Raw genomic sequence first — 22500 nt, 5'->3', positions numbered from 1 at the left:
ATGAAGGGTATCCCTGTCCATGGCAGGGAGGGTGGAGTACACGATCTTTAAATGTCCCTTCCATTCCAAATCATTCTATGATTCATTGCTATGCTTTTGTTTCCATGCTTAAGAAGTTCTAACTACAGAATTTTTCCCCAAATGCATTCAATTCCTTTAAGGGTGATGTCCAGGTTGCTTTATTGCACTTCAGGGGTTGGCGTGCAGCCACTGTAGAAACAGACAGGATAACAAGAAATAGCCATTCAAAATTCACTACACATTAAGATATTAGTTCCTCTTGTATTGTAATTTTTTTAGTATTGAGGACCACATTTTTACAAGGACAGTTCAAAGATTAATTTGATGACTAATCTGTGGAAGGATTAATATCTTAGAGGGCTAATCATGAATAAATTTTTTTTTCAACTATACTCTCCTACAGATTAACAGCAAATCAAGACTAAAAATCAAGCAATTCAGATGTCCACACAGAAATAAATTTCGTAGGTTGTTTTGCCAGAAGCTTAAGAAAGCTTTCTAAGCTTTAGGAAACACCGCCATACAAGCATCTCTTTCTGGAAGAGTAAATACAAGGAATAACACATTGGCTCATGAAACAAACATTTTTCTCAACTCTGGAGTTTGTTTTTCAAAATGAAAGGTTGAAAGGCAAAGTTCAGGCATGAACTTTGATAAGAGATGCATTTTATATATGTTCTAAGAAAGCAACTATACAAGATACACATGAAAACCAAAAACCTTTTCTTTTTCTTTTCCATAGGCAAAAGATTTTAAGATTTGTGTATTTACAGATAGAAATACGTTTAAATGTGATTATTTGAAATTTTTTTCACTACTATTTTGTTACACAATGGGAGCATTGTGCTAAAAACAAATTCTCATGTGAAGTATTGAGTATTTAAACATAAATTCTGAATAAATATTTCTGTATTCCATGACTCCTTATTAATATATATGCTACTCAAATTCTAAAACCCATAACTTAATGATTTTGGACTTGTGATCAAAACTTTCTGATCTACTATATAATTGAAATGTGTATTTTAGGAAAGTTTAGCATCATTTCTTGATGAAGCAATTGTGTTCAGTACTAGTCAATACTTTTTATTAATGACAATGAAGATAGAATGAAGAGCATTGTTATTAATTTCATAGATGTCAACAACTTGAGAAAACCCTGGTAGAGAATTAGGGGAAAAAAACCTGTTACATGATGAAAGACTGAAAAACGGATGTCTTAGGCTATAGAAAGAGCAACGGATCAGATGCTAGAGTTAAAAATTAGTATAGACAATGAAACACTGAAACAGGTTTTTGGGGGAGGCCTGGAGTCCCCATCTTTTTGGGCCTTTCCTAAATTATCCTTGGAGTTAGGTACACATCTGTGAGAAGTATGGTAAGTCCCTGCTAACTCTGGGATAATAAAGGGATGATGGAGATGTCTCTTAGCAAGTGCAAGTGCGACACCATGCCCAAATGTCCACATCAAAATGCCTGTCTCCTTTGAAGAAGCGCTGGCAAAATACACCTCTGCCTGAGCTCAGGTGACAATGCAAGGTCACAAACAGAAAGCAAGGAGATGAATGCAGCAGCAGTAGCAAAAAATAGGCTAAATTAATAAAAAGAACTTCTTGGTAAAGATATAAACAAATGAACATCCTCATTTCCTTCTCTACAATTGATGGATCTACAATTATAAAGAAGACTTTTCCTGTACCCCAGCACTTCCAAAATAATACTCTCTGTGAGAGATGTTTTTAATATAAAAGAAGGATTCCCATATCTTGCAGATCTGCCTACTCATCTCAATACATTGCTTTTTCTTTGCTCATAGATTGCAGAACATGAAGTTCCTCTTTCTCTGTGGCTGCCTCAAACATTCATTCTTCTGCATGCTTTACAGCTTCACATGAAGATTTTCCTCTCATTCCTTGCAACTAACTGGCAAATGACAACTGCATACTGTATCCTTAAAGAAATCACCATTTCTAACATTTAACTGGAATTACTGCCAGGAGACAGGTAACAGTTGCTGGACACTTACAAAGGTCTTATGAAGACTGTAGGCTTTTGGAGAAGAGCTTTGTGTTTTCAGAGGAAAAAGAAAGATAGCAGGCCAGGCAGCTGAGAGAAGTATCTACTAGGAAGGAATGTGTAAAGTAACTTTCAAATATTTAGGGATGAAGCCAAATTCCCAAAGTCGGCAATAACTCATCCGACACAAGGTGAACTTGTCTTCTGAATTTTGCAGAAGACTGATCCTACCTAGGGAAGATGTGTTTAGTAAGACAGTTATGAAAACCCTGCTAAAATGTAGACAACAGCAACAAAACAAGTGTTACATTCAACTTCTAAACATCAGAACATGCGCTGTTGCTGAGAAGAAAACAACCAGATCGTATAACCAAGTACATGATTTCTTAATTAAATTGAGTTGAGCTGGTGTTAACAAGAAGAAAACATACTTGATACAATATTCTCAATTATGAATAGCACATTTTCTACAGTGGATGCACTTCACATCAACTTTAACGTAAGCAAAAAAAGCAAAACTGCAGTGGGAATTAATGACAAGGAAATATCAATAATTACAACAATTTTCAGATTTTTTTAGTAAAATAGGACTCATTCTAGGCTTTGAATAAAAGATTCAATTAGTCTTTGGAAAACATATGAAGGCAGACAATGCCTTTTATAACCACCAGCATTGTGTTACTACAGTAATCCTTTTCTTCTTCCAAACAAGAGATTTAACAATTTAAGTTTCCCTGTATACCTTTCATGCAATTCTATAGAAGGAAAAAGAAAAAAGAATTAGTTCATTAGTTCATTTCTCATTTGTATATGTGAAAAATAAAAAGAAAAAAAAGCAAGAAGTCCAGAGATTAATTCTGAAAGCTGCCAGGAAAATTCCAGTATTCAACCCCTCTAAGATTCCCAGTGAACAAACTCTGCAGTTCAGATCTGGGTCGTCTAAATATTGTTGCCCATATCCACCTAAAATCTTTAATGTTCTGCTAAAATAATTTAAGAAAAAGTGCTGTGGGACATCACGACAGAGAGATTTAGGCAGTTAAATCAATGTAATGACTGGCAGGGAAAATACTTTGCTTTTGGCTTTGTATTGAAGTGGTGGTAGATGTCGAGAGAGAGAAGCTGCCTAGGTCAATGTGCTTACTGCGAGCTTGGTAGCCAAGAATATGATTTGCAGCAAGTCATGTAATTCTTTTAAGCTCTTTTGGTGCCTTTTTATTCCACTCAGGGGTTGCAATAATCAGTCTAAAATCATGAAAGGATAATCTTTTTGCTGGGTTGCAGCTGAAAGTATTTTGTATTGCTATGGAGACTTAGGCACCTAGTAACACTAGGGAGTTTTTTACTTTGGTATACAATGGCACAAAGGGCAATAAATTACATCATGTCTTGAAGTCCCTCCCAAGCTTATTTTGTGTGAGACTTTAATTTTGATACTATTGACTCACAGCTTTCCAAGTGACTTCATATAGAAGTGTATAAAGACGACGAATTTTCTAAAACTTAGATGAAGAAAATTTTCCCAGGGGAATCTTTGGGACTGAAAAATTTTTAAGCCATATGTGTTGTGGCAAACTACATTGATTTTCTTTGAGTTTATGTTTGTCCATTAAACAAATAGTTTCTTAGGAGTTAAAAAAATAAACTAAATAATAAGGTAGCTCTCTAGCAACTTTAACTATTTCCCAAACCAGCTGATGTTCTATTTAATCCATTCTTCCTCACAATTCTGTAGACAGCCTTAAGCCCACAAACATTACATCTTCAAAACCAATTGGTTAGTCTGCAGGTATTCCTTCAACTCTACTACCGACTCACTATCACTATTCACAATTACTGTGCCTCAGTAATGAAAAGAAAGAAACCGAATGCTTTTACGGAACTCCACTTTTCCAGTGTAACTTTTAATATCAGAAACCTGCATTTTTTATTTATGTTTTTGCTTATTACCAAGAGTTGCCCTCAATTCTTTTATGTAGTGGGCACCCTGCACTACAAGTGCAATTCTTATTCAGCTACACAAAGGGTTCCAGTAAATGCTGGGAGAAGATTGACAGCTACAGAATTCTTCAAACTGCAGAAGTTTGAAAATATTTGTGTCCAAGCCAACAAGGTGAGCTACTATGCTCGTATAATTCTGTGGCCAATCTAATAATTTGTGTATGCTTTCATATTTTCATATATGAAAAAGTTTAAAATACTTATTTTTATCTGAAGCATTTTTGCTCTCTAAAGGTTTCTTTTCATTAAGCATTTTCTAAGTTTAACATATTGAAATACATTATGTATACATTCTTTGCTGTCTCTTTCCTAATAGAGGAGAATGATTATATCCTCGGGAAGATCTATCTTGCCAATATAGCTATAGATCTGTAGGATATCCCATGGCAATATTGAAAGAAAAGCTTTCTTTTCCATTCCACTATTTCAGATTTACAATTTTTATATTTATACTTTGCTAGAAAAATGGGGACAAATCCTCAAATCCTATAATATTTTCATGTTATCTAATTCTTACTGTATTTCTGCAATTTTTTGCTATTATAAACAGTTTATTATTTTTTCTAAGTAGAAGTGAACTGTTTATTGATGTGAATATGTACAGCCACATAGGGAGATACTAATCCAAATATTGAGAAAGGAAGAAAGTATTAGACGAGTAATTAAATATGCTACAACTGTCACAGAATCCATTATTATTCCTCCTTGAAGAACACTTCCCACATGTATTTATCACATATACTGAAATGATGAAGAAGTGGCACTATTTCCAGATAAAATAATGCCTATATGCAAATCTCTGGCTTTAAACAAGAAAGGGAGGAAGGTCCTGTTGTCACATACCCTTCACAGGAAGCTGAGGGTGTGCTACCTCATTTTACTAAGGAGAGAGTAAAGCTACAATATCCTGGTAGAAGAAGATCAGAAATACAATTCTAATCCTATAGAAGCACTGCACTTCAGTGGGGGTGTTTATGGATGTGCTTTATGAACCTTGCACTTTCAAATTACACCCTTACACCCTGGGCCCTCCAAGAGCCATTTTGAAAAAGAAATGGAAGTAATATCCTTTTATTTTCTGAAATGCAACACTGGAGGACTAAATATACCTTTGAAATATACTTATTTTGATATTTATCATTTTATCCATCACCAAGGATTTCAAGTCTGCCATGGTGGAGTTGGGAGTTGCATTGACTTGGCAATAGAAAATAGAGGCAACAAACAGTCCTAACTGGCAGGCACTGCTGCAGATGCTGACAGGAGACAAAAGTTCATAGGAATAGATAATTAGGCCACTAAAGTTTGTCTTCAGTTCATTGCTAGAGGAGATGGCATAAGATGGAATTAATGATCAATGGTCACAAAGTGCCTCTGGCACTTCAAGAAAGGTAGGAGCAAGAATGAATGAGTTTGTGTAAGTCAATTATTGCTTTTACAACCTCTAAACTAGACTTTCCTATTTATAGTATCTGTTGATAAAATTTTAGCAGTCAGTGTAGAAGCAGCTAGTGCTCTGCATGCCCTCCAATCACACTAGAATAAAAGGGAGGTAAGTCCCTTGGAGCAGGGGTAAAGAAAAATAATAATCACAAACCGCATAGTTACCAATTGCATAAAACTGGTCTTGCAAGTACAACTTTTCTTTTTTTTAATAAATTAAGAAAGATGTAAACTCAGTTGTCGTTGCATCAAGATCCATCCCTTTTGTGAGCACCTGATATGACTTTACTATTATCTGTAAAACAAAATCCAGATCATCTTTCCCCTTACACCTGATTGCTAAAATTGCTACATTGCTTCTGCCCAGTCTCTCAGTGGTTGTTTTAAAGAACACTCATGCTAGGATCACTGGGTAATGCAGTTTAAGGGCTCCAGAGTATCTCTAGGTAAACCTGCTGCCTAAAAAAGGCACAGACAGAAGGTCACAACAGATGGGTTGGAATTTTATCTGGTCACGTTTGGAAAAGCTTAGAGGATATGGACTATACAACTTGCTTGTCAACAGCCCCATCCACTGCCTCACTGTCCTCATGAGGAAAGAGGACATATATCCATATTTCTTTATGTCCAGTCTGAAATATTCATTTTAACTTATGCCCTCTGTCTCTCATTCTGCCACCAAAATAAAGAGCCTGCTTCCATCTTTTTGCTTATCTTCCTATAGGTACTGAGAGTCAGGTCTCCTCAAAGCCCCCTCTTCTCCAGGCTGACCTAGTTCAGCTCTCTCTGGCTCTCCCCAGAAGGCGACTGCTTCTTCTTCTGACCATGTGTGTACACTTTTGCTGAACTCGCCCCAGTTTACTGCTGTAATTCTTAAATTTTAGGTGCCAAAACTGGACTCAGATGGGGATTTTCCTTCCTTGGTGCAAGGCATGGCGTTTCAAAAAGCTCCTCTTGGCCAAGTCCTTCAGCCCATACAGGTCCTCTCAATGGCCATCCTACCCTTATGCACATTGACTGTTCCCCTAATTTGATACCATGTGCAAATCTAATGAGAAAGAGTTCCATCCTGCATCATATAGGATGTTAATAGGATGGGTCCCAGAATATTCAGCACTCCAGGAGAAATCAGAGAATACCCAGGTATTGCAAATGTAAGACTAGAGTAAAAGTCAAGAACAAGTAATAACTGGATGTGAAGATCTAGGATGAAAATAGCAGAGGAACGCTACTCTGTATATGAGTGCCTATGTATGTCTAATATCAGAGGGGAATGGGGCAGCAGGAAGATACTCATTATTACCTGAAAATCTGAACTAAAAGAAAAAATAGTGCTGTCTTAAAGAGAGGAATATGCCACAAGCTACGTAGGGTGTCTGGAAAGGAAGTTCTAAGAGGGCTCTTTAATGAAGAAAGAGTAAAAAGAAAAAAAAAAAAGAAAAAAAGGATGATTTTATCTATACCTTTTGGGGTTTAGAGGAATATACACAGCAGAAAATATTAAGACATTACACTTATATTAGCAAGAAAAACAAAACCCAAGTCTTAAAAAAAAAACTTACTAACTTATTGGTTAACAGGCCATATCCAATTAGTCTTGACATAAATAGAGAGAATAAATGAGAAAATATTTCTTGCTTGTATTTGCATGGATAAAACTATTCTGGATTTCAACATTGGTGATTTTGCTAATGTTATAGAGTAGTAAGAGTGTAAAAAGTGTCAAAGACTAAATAAAAAGATTTCAGATCTGGGAGAGCTCCTTGTCTTTTTTAGAAAAAAGAAAAAAAAAGGGAAAACAAAGATAAAAATATTTTGAGAAACCGAAATTGAGAAATGAGACTGTAAGAAGTTACAAGAAATATCAGAAAGAGATTAGGAATGATTCGGAGTGACTGAAAGTAGAATAAGAAATGAGGGAAAGCCAAAGACATAAAGACAAAGAGTTTCCTTGAATGAACTCCAGATCTCATTTAAGTCAATGGGAAAATTCCCCTTGACTTCATTAAGGCCATGATTTCGCTTCTGAAGTTTATTCACAGAAGATGTAAGTAAAATATCTAATGCATCTGACAGAACGCTTTGGGAGAAAGGGGAATAACCAAAAGTGAAGCACACATTTTTCTACCATATGAATGAGGTGGAATAACAATTATATGTAAGACCAGTAATTTTTCTTGCTCTATGAGCCTTCCAAGAATAATGCTGCAGTAAACAAGGGGAGCAGATGGGCGTATTAAAATTTGCAAATTCCCGTGAGAAACTTCCAAAAATCCAACTCATACTAAAGTAGACACAAAGATTTGTCAGTAATAAAAGTAATTTGATGAAGAACAAAAGATTATATCACAACAAAGAGGTAGTTTATCAGCAAGTCTCTAAGATCCTACATTTGATTTCTATTTTGAAAAGAATTATGAATAGCCTTGAAGATATAAACAGAGATAACAACATGATATACATATATAGATTAGTTATATGTGAAGTTAACTGTGAAAAAAAACCCAAAGCTGACAATTCATGGCAAAATCAATTTACTGCTGACAAACAAAAGAAAGAAAATAAACTACTTCTATACGTCCATCTACTATAACCACTTGGGAAATATATTTTGAATCTTCCAATGGTGCTTCTGCTTGAGGAGTCAAACCCAGTATGTTAGACTAACTAGGGGAGAATGATGACAAGAATTATATAAAAAATGTTTACGTATTTGTAAGTAGGCCCTCACTTCTTCTATAATCCATGTACCTGACTACCCTCCAGCTATTACTCACTGTCATCCCAAAAACCATACAGAAGAATCCAGGAAAGAACAGAAGTGACCTATGGCATGGGAAACATACCTGTGGGAGGAAACTTTGAATCAATTTAATTCAGCTGCCTCTGAAGTCAATATAAGAGTAGAGATTTGGAGATATGAGTAATAGTGAGGTACTAAAAATATGGAAACATGGGAAAAAGGACACATTCACCTTTGTCTTAAACTTAAGGGTTTAATATTTATTTGATTTATTATGGCAGATTTATAATAATGTTATCCTTATAGTTATCACATTACTAATTTATTATAAAAATAAAAGGGCATAATACAACTGCAAAAGAGAAGTTTCTAAAATCCTCAGTATGTTACACAGTTAATAAGCTCTGATTTTCAAAATTATTACATATTTAAATCCTATTTAAAATATTAAGTATTCAGTAATTCCAAGATGCCATCTATCATTAATCTAAAGGAAAAATGTTTTAACACATATTGATCTTCACACTGCAGAAGCCAGCTAGCCATTAATTCATGGACCCTAGGAGCAAACCTCTTGTTTTTCCTTTCTATAGCATATGCACTTCCCAACTCAGGGATGACTTATCTCCTTATCTACAAATATATAAACACATTTGATCCTGAAGAGGCTGGAGTTGGTGCTTGGTGCTCCCTGCCCTATCCATTTGGGCCAGCCCAGGCATATACAATTATCAACTGGTTCTCTTTATATGAGGAACAGTTAAACCACGGAGTTTCTTTTTGAAGGAAAGTCCGAAAATGGCCATTGATGGCATACCAAAATTAAAAGGAAAATATGCAAAACAAGTTTATGAAGAATTGTGACTTTATAGTAAGGAGTCTGAGTGGGAAAAAATGTTGAAAATAATTTTAAAGAATCCTCAACCATCAAACATGTTCCGTTCTTTCTTTTAGCTTATTACAAAAAAAATAGCATTGTATAGAAAAACTTTTAGAGTATAAATTGACCAATTTAATTTGACAATGTCATTTTCCTTTAACAAAGTAAATTATTTCATTGATTAAGAAAGGGCAGTGAAAAAATACAGAGGATTTTTTTATCTTATGAAATTATAATAAATTGAGCAGGTCTTGGTGTTTTGTCTATTGTTTGGGGTTCTCTTTTAAAATTAGTATTATTTTTAGACTTGGAAAGAAAAGGCAAAGACTATAAATATGGATACCCCATTTGCCCTAATACATTAAATTTTGAACATAGATAAAGACACCTTTCTGAAAAAATGGCATATTAAGAATACACTTTCTTTAAATATCAAATGAAGCTTAAAGCTCGCCTACAATTAGCCCTTCTTACAGGATCAATTTTTTTAAGAATCAAGTTCTAAGAAGATAACATTAACATAGATTTTCTGATTCTAGCAACTCTTACTAAAATTTTCATCCTTGACATTTGCTTGCTCCCTTTGGTGTCTAAATAAATGTATTTTCGCTGTGATAGAACCACAAGAAAGTAAAAAACTTGACTAGAAATTAGCTTAGGGCACAGGCCTCTAAAGTCTTTCAACCCGTCAACTGCATCTAGTTCAAACGTCTAAAGTTAACATGCTAAACAAAGAAAAGTATTACGGAGAAAGAGCACAGAAGTTTTTAAGGCAAAATTTCAAAGCAAAGTGACAAAGTTCTAGAGATTTCAGTGTGAATATTTTTGGGGTTATTGAAGAACCATAAAAAATAGCAAGCCCAGAAACAACAAAGTTCAAGACAAGAGCTTGTGGATCTGGCATGCTCTGTAGTGCCTAGCGGCTGGGATGTTTTAAAAATTGTACCAGTTCCACAGAAACTCAGCAGCAGCGATTAAGTACCTCAGTGTTATTTGTGGGTTAGAACCAAAAAATATTCTCTATGCAAAATCTGGAAAGCTATTCAATGATCCTGGAAAAGCTGAGGGAGAAATTGAACTGTGCTTTATGTAGGATTTGTACATTTTAATATAAATACATGCTACATAAATTTGTTTTTCTATTTCTGTTGAAAACTTTTACCTCAATAATACTCTTGGGAAACAGAGAGCTGATCAGATAAATAATATGGAACAACACTCTCAAGGGAGTTGACAGCTCCTCCAAGTTAAGCATCATTGGCAAACTCAGTATCCCTTCCAGTCCTGAATCCATGTCATTCATAAGGATGTTGAAGAGTAAAGGGGCAAGGATGGAGCCCTGATGAACCCCACTAGTGACAGGTCACCAGTCTGATGTCACTCTTTTCCCTGTAACCCTTTGTGCCTGACTCATGACCCAGTTGCTCACCCATCACATAAAGCGTTTATCCAGATGAGTGCTGGACATTTTGTGCAGAAGGATCCTGGCAGAGACAGTATTAAAGACTTTACTGAAGACCAAAAAGATCACATCTACTGGCTTTCCTAGATCAAATTATTTTGCCATAGAAGGAAATCAGGTTTGACCTTCCCACTCATGAAGATGTGCTGGCTCTGACCAGTGATTGAGTTGTCCTTCTCTTTTTCTCTTTTTTTTTTTTCTCAGTACTTTCCAGAATAAGGTCTTCCATGATTTTGTGAGACACTGAATTGAGACCTACAGGCCTGCAGTTTCCAGAGTCCTCTTTCTTGCCTTTCTTGGAAATTAGGATGACATTCACCAGCTTCCAGTCAGCTAGGACCTCTTTGGATTCCCAAGACCGCTGGCCTAGCTTAGTCTACTAGAACAAGCCTGGAGAAAGGCCAGCTCTTCAGTTGTGGTTTTTTTTTTGCTGATGGTAGTATTTAACAAGTAGAACAAGACACCACACTCAACACAGACAACTGGGTCAAACTGGCCTGTTAAAGACTTTCTGCACTACCCTTGCTGACATTTCTCATATTAACTGAATTTTATGCTCACTATGTTGGCTCTGCGAGGCCAACTTTCAATTTGATCATAAAAATAAGAGTACTTAAAAGAATTTTGCAATGATAGCTGTTTCAAATTACAAAATAAATGGATAGGGACAATTCAGCTACCTTTGTAAAATGTGGCATACGTGAAAAAGTCCCTACTTTTTCAAGATTTATGATACAGATAAAAGGAAACAGGGTTAGAAGGAACTTCAAGAGATCATAAAGTCTCTTAATTTACTTTGCCTACCCCAAAGTAGGATCATTTATAGTTAAATCACTTTTGACTACTTGAATTTATTCTTAGGAGCTTCCAGTATCAGGGGTTCTAAAGACTTTCTGTGCTGGTACACATTATCAGCACTTTATTATCCTAAATTCTGAAAGGTGTTTTTTTTCTGGTGTCCATCCTAACTGTTCTTGCCAAAATACCAGTCAATTATTTCTTGTCCCATTCTCAATGGACAAGTTCTTTCCCGTCTTCTATGAACTGTGTTCTAAAGGCTGTCATCATTTCTCACCTAGTTCCTCTCTTCTCAATAAAACTAGTGTTTTTAGTCTTTCACCAGTCTTCAAGAAAGACCAAGCAGAAGAACTCTGTGGAAGACAGAGCTTGTAACATTCCTGTTAAGCATGCTCTCAACAGCCACATACCTTTGTCAGCACATATTTGTCACCAGCCTCTAGTATTAAGAAAGACTGCATCCAGTCATTCTAACTTTTTTCAGAACATTTCACCAAACTGTTAACATATGAATATTCATATTAGCATATGAATATCATGCTTCCCATTTCTATACTATTGCAGATTTACCATTTAGATGTGGAGAGCAACATGTCGGATGAATATGCTATATGTGTATCATCTCTGCAAGAAAACACAAATACAGTCTGCCTGCAGACTGAGCTGATTAGGAAATATCTGAGATATTACAGAGCCTAGATTAACATATCCTGCCTCTTAGCCTCGTACTTTGACCTGTGCTTAACACAGACTTCAGCTTCTTAGGGCAGGGTATTCCTGGCAAACGAAATATATACAGTCCAATACAATTGCCATTAACACATCTATTTGTATCTTGCTACAAAATAAATATATATGTGGTTTAAATTGTACTTCCAGTAGCTCCAGATAGATACAAACACATTATTTCTGTCATAATGTTATGAATCAAAGGGCATGATAGTTACAGAAAACTATTTGATGGGTGCTCATCTCATGGCATGCCACCAGGCATGGTTTGCCTCTGGGCTTTATGTACCTATAGCACAGTCAATGGCAACTGGCTTTGTGTCAAACCTTTCTCTAAATGAAGGGATGCTGTTCTACAGGGGGACAGAACTGTAAGTAATATACACCTTCTATTCAAACTGCATCTGAAGGTCCTTCTCAAAACCCAAGCAATTCAATTACTACCTAGAGACTGTAAGAGTTTGGGGTAGGGATTTGACAACCCTTTTTGTTTTTTGCCTTTGTACAGCACTTCCCACAACAGGGCCCCAAATCCATCCATAATAGTGTATATTAAAAGAAACCATAACAGTTTAGCTGAATATAGCTGAAATAAGCTTTTCCCCCACAGGAACAAAACAAAGAAGAAACACATTACATACAAGCACATCTGGAATTCTTCAAAAAACCTGTTAATACCTACCCACCATAACTAAATCCAAACTGAGTCTTTTTATGGAATGGCTTGTAGACACGAGGAAAATGGACAGCCTGATCTATAGAAACAGTCTGTTTGGTCTACAAAATAGAGTCAAGGCTCACACTGTGCTCTCTAGAATACATTGGTGAAATGTGAGGAAGAGTAAAAAAGACTCTGTAAACTAAAACCCATATCAGTGAAACTAAATTGGAATTTATTTAGCCTGGAAATTGGAATATGGCTTATAATCATCAAAAGAATGAAGTTTCACAATGTCTTTCAAATTTGAGATGGACTATGATAGTTTTAGGAGAGGAATTGTAATAAATGGTTGCCCACAACATGACTCTTATCTCCTGTGTTCTTAGAGCAAGAGGAGATAAAACCTCTGAGGTCATTTTTTTCAGCTATGATGTCTGATAATGACAAATCTGCAAGGAATGAAGAGAAGGAAGAAAAACATGAAGAGAAATAAAAATCAGTTTTGGAGGAAGTCCCTAATTACCCAGACTACTCCTATCATAGCATAATGCAGCATCAAATAAACATATCCCCTTACCCATCTCAATCAGAAGCTTAATAAAGTCTTCGAAAAGCATCAGTGGAGTGGTCACAATCAGACAAAGATCCTGCAACATCCTTAAATCCTTAGCAATGGGAACAGTGGAACAATGAACTTGGTAAAATCTTGGTATAAGAGGGGGATCACTGGATACATTCAGCTCATTTAAGATACACTTTCAATGTTGCTGCTCATTTGGAGAAAACCACCAGAATACTTGCAGTTTGAACCCTAACAGAAATTACGTCAGGGTTGTATCACACATGTGCATTCCCAGCACTGATGTAAATCAAAGGCTTTTTTCAGACACAACTGCACTTCACCAGAAGATTGGGAAGTTTGCCTTTGCAAATGGACTTTACCAGGTATAATCGTGTTTTAGCCATCTTGAGATTTAGGAACTTTACCATGACCTACACATGGGTTTCACACGTGATGAAGTCTTTCTATAAAGTCTTACAAAAAACCAACCCTGAATGGGAATTTTTAGTCTTTTAAAATGTGTAAAGTCTCTAGTTTTCTATTAACACTAAAGATTAAGCAATAGTCAAATAATGCTTTCTCAGCCTAATATCCTACATTTTTCAAGGAATGCTTGGATTTATGGATCATAATTTAAACTACTGGTATAAGTGTTATCAGTTGGATGTAATTGTATGTTTTTATTTGACTTTTCAAGTGATAGATAAGTTTAAAGACACATTTTGGGCACAGGTATTTAGGAAATAGTATTTAGAGAGTCCACTTTCAAAACTTTTGGCTTATAATATCACAGTTATTAAACAAATGCAATCATCAATAGTGGATAAAATTTGTTACTGTCTTTGCAGTTTTAGAAATACACTTTAACAGCACTGTCATTTCAGCTTTTGCATTGTGCAAAGACAAGATTCTCTTATGAACCAATTTTGGGAGTTTGCAGAGAAATTTAGTTGTGCAATGTCAAACAAATTTTTAACATCTGCAACAACACTTAGGATGCTGCCTTTTCTTATACAGACCTTTTATGTGAAAAATAGAAGTATCTTGTCCATAGACTGAGAATTCATGATAGCAGTACAACAAAGTTTTCAGCAAGACAGCTTCCAAAAAGATTCTGTGAAGTCCCACAGGAGTATAGCATCTTCTATAAGCCATGCTATGGGGATCTGACTCTTTTCAGCTGAAGGCACTGTATCTCTGGAGTGATCTTTTTGTTAAGAGCATTGGGAATGTACTCTAGAAGTGCAACAACTGGGGCTGGAATAATGTAAAAAAGAAATAGCAACTTCTGTTCAAAAGTAAGACATGTAACATTTAAGAAGTTAGAGACGAAATGATAAAGAACTCGACCATCAGTGTTGGAAAATAAGTAAATTGATGAACAGAAGCAAAAATAGAGGACAAATAAACTAAAAAGTGAAGTAATGTAAATTAAAATTTTAAAAAGGAGAATATAAATATTTAGGAAAACATTCAAGTGAAAAGTTGTTTCAATGAGAATGGTGAAAAATATTATTAATCAAAACACCATTGTTTATTTTTCTGTTAGTGTCCACAGGTAAATGGCTCTGTACAAAAGCCAAAATTATTTCACTGCATATTCTCACAATAGAACTTCTTTCAATGGGAATATGCTCAGACAAAAGGTATAACCTTTAAGGCCCCATTTTGTAGCTGTTCCTCTTTTCATATAAAAATAAAAGTCAATTGTTGTCACAAAGTCTCTATGCCCATTATCATCCTTATGTTAGATTTATGAATAAAAATGTGTGAAATTAAATTATACAGGCATTAAAATATCATGTGATTAGGTGAAACGTTTTTGATGAACAAGGATACCCAGAAATACTGCAATTGCTACCACATTCATCTGCTCAATTACATGCTTCTCACCTATTTAATAATGCTTGTTACATCCCTGTTAATTGATGTGTTTCGCGAGTTTATTTTCTTATACACTATGTCAAGTCTTATACAATGAACAAGAGACTTGGATCATAGCAGTCCCCTAGAACAGAACAAGCCTCCAAGGTAAATGCAAAGAGATCATGAAATGGGACAATGAAATGATAACAAAAAAAAAAAAAAAAAAAAAAAGAAGAAGAAGGAAAGACAGGGGATTGGAACATTATAACATTATGAAGTTAAAGAAACAAGGGAATGAAAGGGATTAAAACTGGAATGATAGGTAACCTACTGTAAGTGGTGTGAAAGCTTAACAGTGGGGGACTGGAATAATCAGATATGGGAACGACCTGACAATGGAATGCTTTCAAACTGAAGCACCTCAAAAGTAAATGATCTTAGAGCAGAATAATCATATTTGCCTCTGGGAATAAAATTTAAAGATAAAAAAGTTTGAAAAAAAATAACAAGTTTGATGATTATGCAGATAGAACTGCAGAGAGAAATGATCCAGTCAGGGCAAGAGTGAGAAAAGGCAAAGGAGAAGGGTTGGGAACAACAGGAGAATAAAAAGAAAAGGTGACTGAAACCATAGATGCTTGGAACTCACTTTTTCCACACAAAATCGAAGACGAAGGACTACACTGCATAAGATTTTTTTTCCTTTTTATTTCTTTTTTTTAAGATTGACTATTACTCTTGCTCATTTGGACAAAAGTTATCCTTTCTCATAACAACCTACCATAACATTTTCTAGAAACAGCTTTAAAGTTCATGGAATATATGTGTGTCTTGACATTTGGCTTCAAACAATTCCCGTCTAAGGTACTACCACTACAATAGCTGAACATAAAGACTCATATAGGAGATGATGTATGAACTCACTTTTTGAGAAGCAGCTCTAAAATCTAATTTCTTGTTTTCACTTTTCTAAAAAAGCTGTCAACTAAAATTCTAAAAATCAGAATGGCATTAACTCCAGGATTCTGGATCTGCTGTTAGGAACTAGATTATTTCAGTAAATCGGTTGGAATGAGTTCAATTGCATTGTCAGTCTGTATTCTCACAGAGTGAGCAGGGAGACGTCCATGATGACAAGTCCCTTCCTCAAAATCTCACCAGAGGGATATCTGTTTACCCTATCACATTTTCTTACTCCTTCCATTCCTTATTTAATAAGCTGCAGTGAGTTTTAATAGAATGGTATAATCACCCCATTGTTTCCTATGGTAAGACCACATTTTCTCAGTCTGTCATTTTCCTTGTTTTCTCATGACCAATTTCTTTCAGTTCCCTCAAATGCTATGAAGAGTTCTGCAGATTAAAATTGTACCTTCCTCCCCGGCCAGGATCATACAACAAAGCAAAGTGCCATTTTGCATGATGCATTTGCCATGACCATAGGGGCTAGTGATGTGCTAAATATTCTGGTGATAAAACACCCAGGTCTGTGCCAGTTGCAATAATCACTGAAGTGTAATCAGTCTAGTACGAATGCAGAGACAAACACCAGAAAAATAGCTGAACTTGATTTCCATCCCTTATTTGCCATCCCCAAGAGTGAGAACTCTTGGATGTATAATAGAGACAGGAAAAGTAATAGCACAAAGTCGATTTCACTACGATCCTGATCTTCATTTAAAAATATAAATTTATTACTTCGGAAAGAACTGACCTTCAAATCCCAACAAAGCTCTTCAGCAGTATGCTGGCTATTACATACAGGTTAAAAAGAAGTTGTGTTTTCAGTAATGCATGAACTGTCATTATTGTTCCTAAGCATCACCCCATGCCTCATCCAGTGCTGTTGTTTCTACAGGAATACTAAAACTTTTTTTCCCACAACCCACCTTTAACTGTACTTGTTTGGATTTGTTTTCTTTAGTTCAGAATTCTGTGTTTATACTCCAAAGATGTGTACTGTGGAACTTACAGTTACATCCATGTACAATTGTTATGCAAGATTAACAGCACATAGTTTTACATAAATAATGAATCTTTGTGCATTAAACATCTTCAGTTCTGTTTGTTGCTTTGAAACCTGTTGCTTATCAGCTCTAACTCACAATAAGTTTAGAGAAGCAGCCCGTGTTGAAATAATGAAAGAAGAAACAGTCTTAAGCATTCACTTAAAATACAATTGCCTGATATTGATTCTCGACAACTGATCTTAGAAGAAATTTAAATTTTGAACAGAACGCATATGCCCACAATAAGTAACACATTTTCTCAGTGAAGATTTATGTCAAGGAAGCACTCAGAGCCTACACACCAGGAATCAGTTTTGAAGGCCAGTCAAAGACAGAACTTGGATTTAATACTGCTGAAATGTAGAAAAAAAATCTAGGACTAAAGATTCCACTACGCATATGCTGCATCCTGGACTATGGAATTGCCACCTTTTGTCAGATGGATAAAGGAAATTGGGAGGCACACAGAATAAAATTTCAGCTTTCATGCTTTATGTAATTATTAATATAAACATTATCCCAGCTACCAGGCAATGGTTAAACAGCTACAACTTACTGTGGTATTTTTAAGTATTCAAAAGCATAAAAAATGGAGCAGATTATATTTCATTATGTGAGGCCAAAATTTTGGAGGTCTTAAAGTGCCCTGAATATACTGGATGGACTCACTGCACTTAACAAGCGTTGAAGTGTGATACAGTTACTTGAAGTTATAGACCTGCTGTCTTTCTCTAGTCAATGAACAGAGACTACTTTCTAAGCAGGTTGATTTGCCTGCATGTGTTAAGATACCTCATCACAGATGGGTAAATTAATGACTCTAACTACTCTTACTACTGTGTCTCTTCAAAACCAGATGTGAAGTACTAGGTTCATATCCAAGATCTGAAACAATTTCCCCACTTTCTGACACCCAGTTAGCTCAGGCACTACAGTAACAGAAATCAATGTCTCTAATAATGTCCCAATGCTCAACAACAGATACATTGACTTCTGCACATACACACAAAATATGCTAACACATTAATATGATCATCCCAAAATAAGACAGTCATGCTATCATGTGGTTTTATCATATCTGATAAAATGAGAGTCAGTACAATTTTAACAACCAAATGCCCAACTAAGATGCTTCACTTTGTCACTGGGACTCGTTTTGCATTTGCTGCTGAAATACCAAACAAATGACTCTCTCTAGAAGCTTGTCTAGAATCCAATGCACCTTCCCAATTGAATGCCTTGATCTCTAAATTGCACACAACTTCTTGCCTCCTTCTCTAATACCTTACTGCATTGTTCCTGCATGTGTCACCTACAAGATGGCAGGCAACATTGCTCAGCATATACCTCCTGTTGTGGCTTCTGCCACCTCCTGGGGATCAGGAGATGGAGGTTTAATCTGCTTGGAGATTAATAGAGCCTCCAAATTTATAGGTGAGTGTAGTAATTATCAGACCTCAAGAACCCTTTCTCCCTTCTCTAAGGGAGAAAACCCCACACTTCCTGGGTGAACCTTCTCAGGATACTAAAAGTAAGTAGGTGCTTGTGCCAGTAAAATCATTTTTTGAGTAGTTTATTAATTATTTTTCAGTTAAAAAAAGAAAAAAGAGATTATGTTATGTGAGGGCAATGCAAAATTTAAATTGTGTCTTCGTTGTTTGCCATATCCCTCACTTGTTTTGCTTCTGTTTTGCTTTACCTATACTATTTTCTCATTTTCTTATGTAACAAAAAAGAGGGTGCCTGACCAATGTGGTCATGGAGGCAATGAAGAGGTCTCTCCTTCCTTGGCCCTCTGTCTCTCATGCAAGCCTCTCCCTACCCTGATCTTTCCTTGCAGATTGCATTAATTCCCTTTTTTCCCCCCAAAGAAAAGGAAAAAATGTTACAAGTGAATGGGCATCTAGCTTGCATCTTTTGTCTGATGGCTCTTGGTCTCATAAAAGCCCAGAATTCTTGCACTAAGTTTGCTGCAAGGGATGAATGTGCATAGATTCTTTCTCCAGTTGTGTCTCAGGCATTTACATATTGTTGCTTCAGTCTATAAAGAACTGAGCAACATGTCCTCACAAGTTTCAAAGGAATCAACATAGCAAGTCCTAAAAATGCCTATTTTGACAAATGACATCATAAAAATGAGAGAGGAAGGTTCAATCTTGACTTAGGGTGTAACTTAGGGTATTTGGCTTTGTTATAGGCAAGAATTACTTCAATATGCACTATTTTAGCTATAAACACAGCTATAACTGTAGCCATATCTACATAATCATATGCACAGATATCACAGTTTATCCAGCAGAATGGCAGACAGAACATAGGATATGTAAACAGATCTGCTAACACTTACAAAACAACTTTAATAGCAAGTGTCATTCTTTTCTGTAAAGTAGCTGTTTTTAACACACATGATCTAACTCTTGTTTGCTCTTTAAAGTTTTATTGTCTTGGCATTTTATACAGGAAGAGAGCATTAGCATACTCAGGAGAACTGCTAAAAGTAAAAGGCCTCAAGCTACCCACTGCATGGTTGATAGCATCAAGCATGGGATATAAAAACTTTTGTCTGATTGCTCACTTTACTTGTTTTAGAGTAGTGTTACTCTCAAGAGCATATATTCATGTTCTTTCCACTTCAAGTTTTATTACTTCTTTTGTATTATTTAATACATCTAAAGACACTTCCAAAAGACAAATTTTTCCATTTTGAAAAAGTAATGGTTTGGAACCTGATAAAATACATGAATGTTCACAGTGTATTATTTTCAAAGGCAAGCAGAATAAATGTGCAATAAAACAATTAAATGCATGACAATAAACATTTCTATGTGATCACAGATATATTAACATGCCAAACAAAAGAAGAAAAAAATCAGTAAAATATTTTTCCTAAAAAAGGTCAGATCAAAATGGATTCTTAACACATCAGAGCATAAGTAAAAAAGGCAGTCTGGTCTCAATTACTCTTACTGTTAAATATACCACTCTAGCAATTAAAAAGAACATTTAAAATGGGAAAGAGAAAATGGAATTAAAAAAGGCAAATGAGATCAGCTTTTTAAAACACTAAAAAAAAGACATCATCTTAGATACTTAAAAAATCATCTTACAGTAGACTTAAAACAAAGTCTACTTACATATCACACTGCTAATTATTATATAAATAACCTGGGAAACAATACCTCCAAGATACATGTTTTACTATTTAGTAAACAAGAAACTGCCATGTTTGACACCACTGATTAAGGCCAGGCATTTCTAAAGCTTCAGACACATTTCTGAAATCCACAATACATCAATTTTTAATACTTCCACTCTCTCAGCTCCATTAAAAAGATGGTAGGGGAAAGAATTTAGAGTAATTAATGATATAGTTAGCTGCTAAATATTAATAGGAATCGTAGTCTTGCATAAAATATAACATATAAACCTTGCCAATACAGACGCACCAGTAATTAAACTTGAATACGTAATTACACTGATTTATATGACAGGCAAAAAGTTACACTTTACTGGCTTCTATGTAAACTGTGGGCAACAGTTAAACTTTGCATTTTATGGTTTGTATAAATGGGCAATATCTCTACTACAGTTCATAAATGATTCGGAGAGTCATAGTTAAAATTACAACTAATTCCAGTGTGAACATTCTGTCTATACCTTACAAACCAGGCTCTGAAAATGACCACAGAGATCGGCCTCCCATTACGTTCAGAGCTTGCAAGCAAATTGATGAGGTTTAAAAAAAAAAACAAAAAAACCAAAAAAAAGGCAAAAAAAAAGCTTATAGCAATCACTACAAAGTAAATGAAGACTCATCTATTTAAATGTTTTAATATAAATGTTTAGTTTCAAATATATAGCTCCAGATGTTTCACTTACCACCTTTCAAAGCTCTTTTGAATAATATTATGTCTTAGACTAAGGCATTTTTTCCTGAAAGAGAGCTGACTGCACTTACATGTGAGGCTGAGGAGAGCAGCCTGGACTGCTGTTTCCATTACTGTCAATGTGATCCAGCGAACCATTGAGATCTTCATGGACTGCCTGCAGTAAGCCACTGGATGCGTTATTTATCAGTCCCGGGTTACTTAGCAATGGTAAACTGCTCTCTGCCAGTGCAGCCTACCAAAAGGAAAAGTAAAACCAAATTATTAGCCCATACAAATACATAGCACTCTTACATGTATGAACATTTAGGAATATACACACAGAGAACAGCTCATTTTGAGTATTTGTTGAAGTGGTCAGAAGGATTTTGTGCACTTCCAATTATTTTCACATTCTGTAAACAGCAGCATTTCTACTTCTGGTTTACTCTTTCTTTTGCTTAGGTTTCATGATTTTCCATTATTAATTATGTTCTGATATTCATGGCACTTTCTAGTTTTACATCATTTTTTGACTTTGAATTACACTTAACCCCTTTGCCCTTCCACACAATGTATGGCTCCTTTATAATGCAGGCAGCTGCTATACTTTAAAAAATGACCAGAACTTAAATCAAAATAAAAAAGTCCTGACATTTGCCTCTTCTGCATAAAAATTATATATTATAATTAAACTTTAAAGTTTTTGCCATGAGCACCATGTTCCCCAACACTATGATGTGAAATCATTTATGACAGCTTGGATAAATATTAATGCATATCCACATGCATTTGCAAAAGCTTCTATCAATCTAACATTTACAGCAAAACTGAATGTTCCAGATTTTGCCACAGGGTGTCCTTCTTGCTTCTTCACATCAAAAGTAGCACGAATAAGAACTACTACTTGCAGTGCTAGGTAATACAACTTACTTGGGTGATAAACCCAGTTATTTAGAATGACCATCAGGTCCACATAAACATTCCAGGTAATTCTATACCAATGTATAAGCAGAAATAAAATACATCACACATAAGAAGATAGCCAGTGTGTACAAAAAAGAATTATTTAATATTTTTTACCTGCAAGCTTGCATTAAGAGCTGCTCCATAGCCTAAGCTGGTGGGTATGTTTTTCACTAACGTTGGGCTTCTGAAAATAAACGATTTTTCAAAGTTTAAAAACAAGCAGACATCCTGTCTGGTTCACTGGGTTAATGGATTGGTTTGTCAGCTCAGAAGACCAGAGTTTAGGAAAGAAAAATGAAATGAAGCTGGGAGGGAAGGAGCTCAACCTGTTAGAACACTGATTTACTTGCATCAGAAAAGCAAAACTCTTGTTATAATAAGGCCCACGTGGAAATTTGCTACAAGAGCACAAAGGTTCTCATCTCACTGAAAGAATTTAGCAGAAATAGGTTTAAAATTTGTAGAACATCTGTC

At 35.5% G+C, this 22500-nt stretch overlaps 1 protein-coding gene across 18 annotated transcripts in view; it reads right to left on the bottom strand.

The window, feature by feature from the left end:
* FOXP2 (forkhead box P2) overlaps window positions 1-22500 on the bottom strand; it is a 405934-nt gene that overhangs the window by 8961 nt on the left and 374473 nt on the right. For all 18 annotated transcript variants that reach the window (XM_064702660.1, XM_064702670.1, XM_064702656.1 and 15 more), the window contains 2 exons: window positions 22141-22210; window positions 21150-21313 (listed from right to left, as the gene is read on the bottom strand). In XM_064702660.1, the coding sequence (XP_064558730.1) occupies window positions 21150-21313; window positions 22141-22210 (234 nt within the window). The remainder of the gene's footprint in view (window positions 1-21149; window positions 21314-22140; window positions 22211-22500) is intronic.

The sequence above is a fragment of the Zonotrichia leucophrys genome, chromosome 1A (genome assembly GCF_028769735.1).
Source record: "Zonotrichia leucophrys gambelii isolate GWCS_2022_RI chromosome 1A, RI_Zleu_2.0, whole genome shotgun sequence".
Classification (NCBI taxonomy): Eukaryota; Metazoa; Chordata; class Aves; order Passeriformes; family Passerellidae; genus Zonotrichia; species Zonotrichia leucophrys.
Note: the sequence above shows the minus strand (reverse complement) of the source record. Positions and strands in the feature narration are given on the sequence as shown.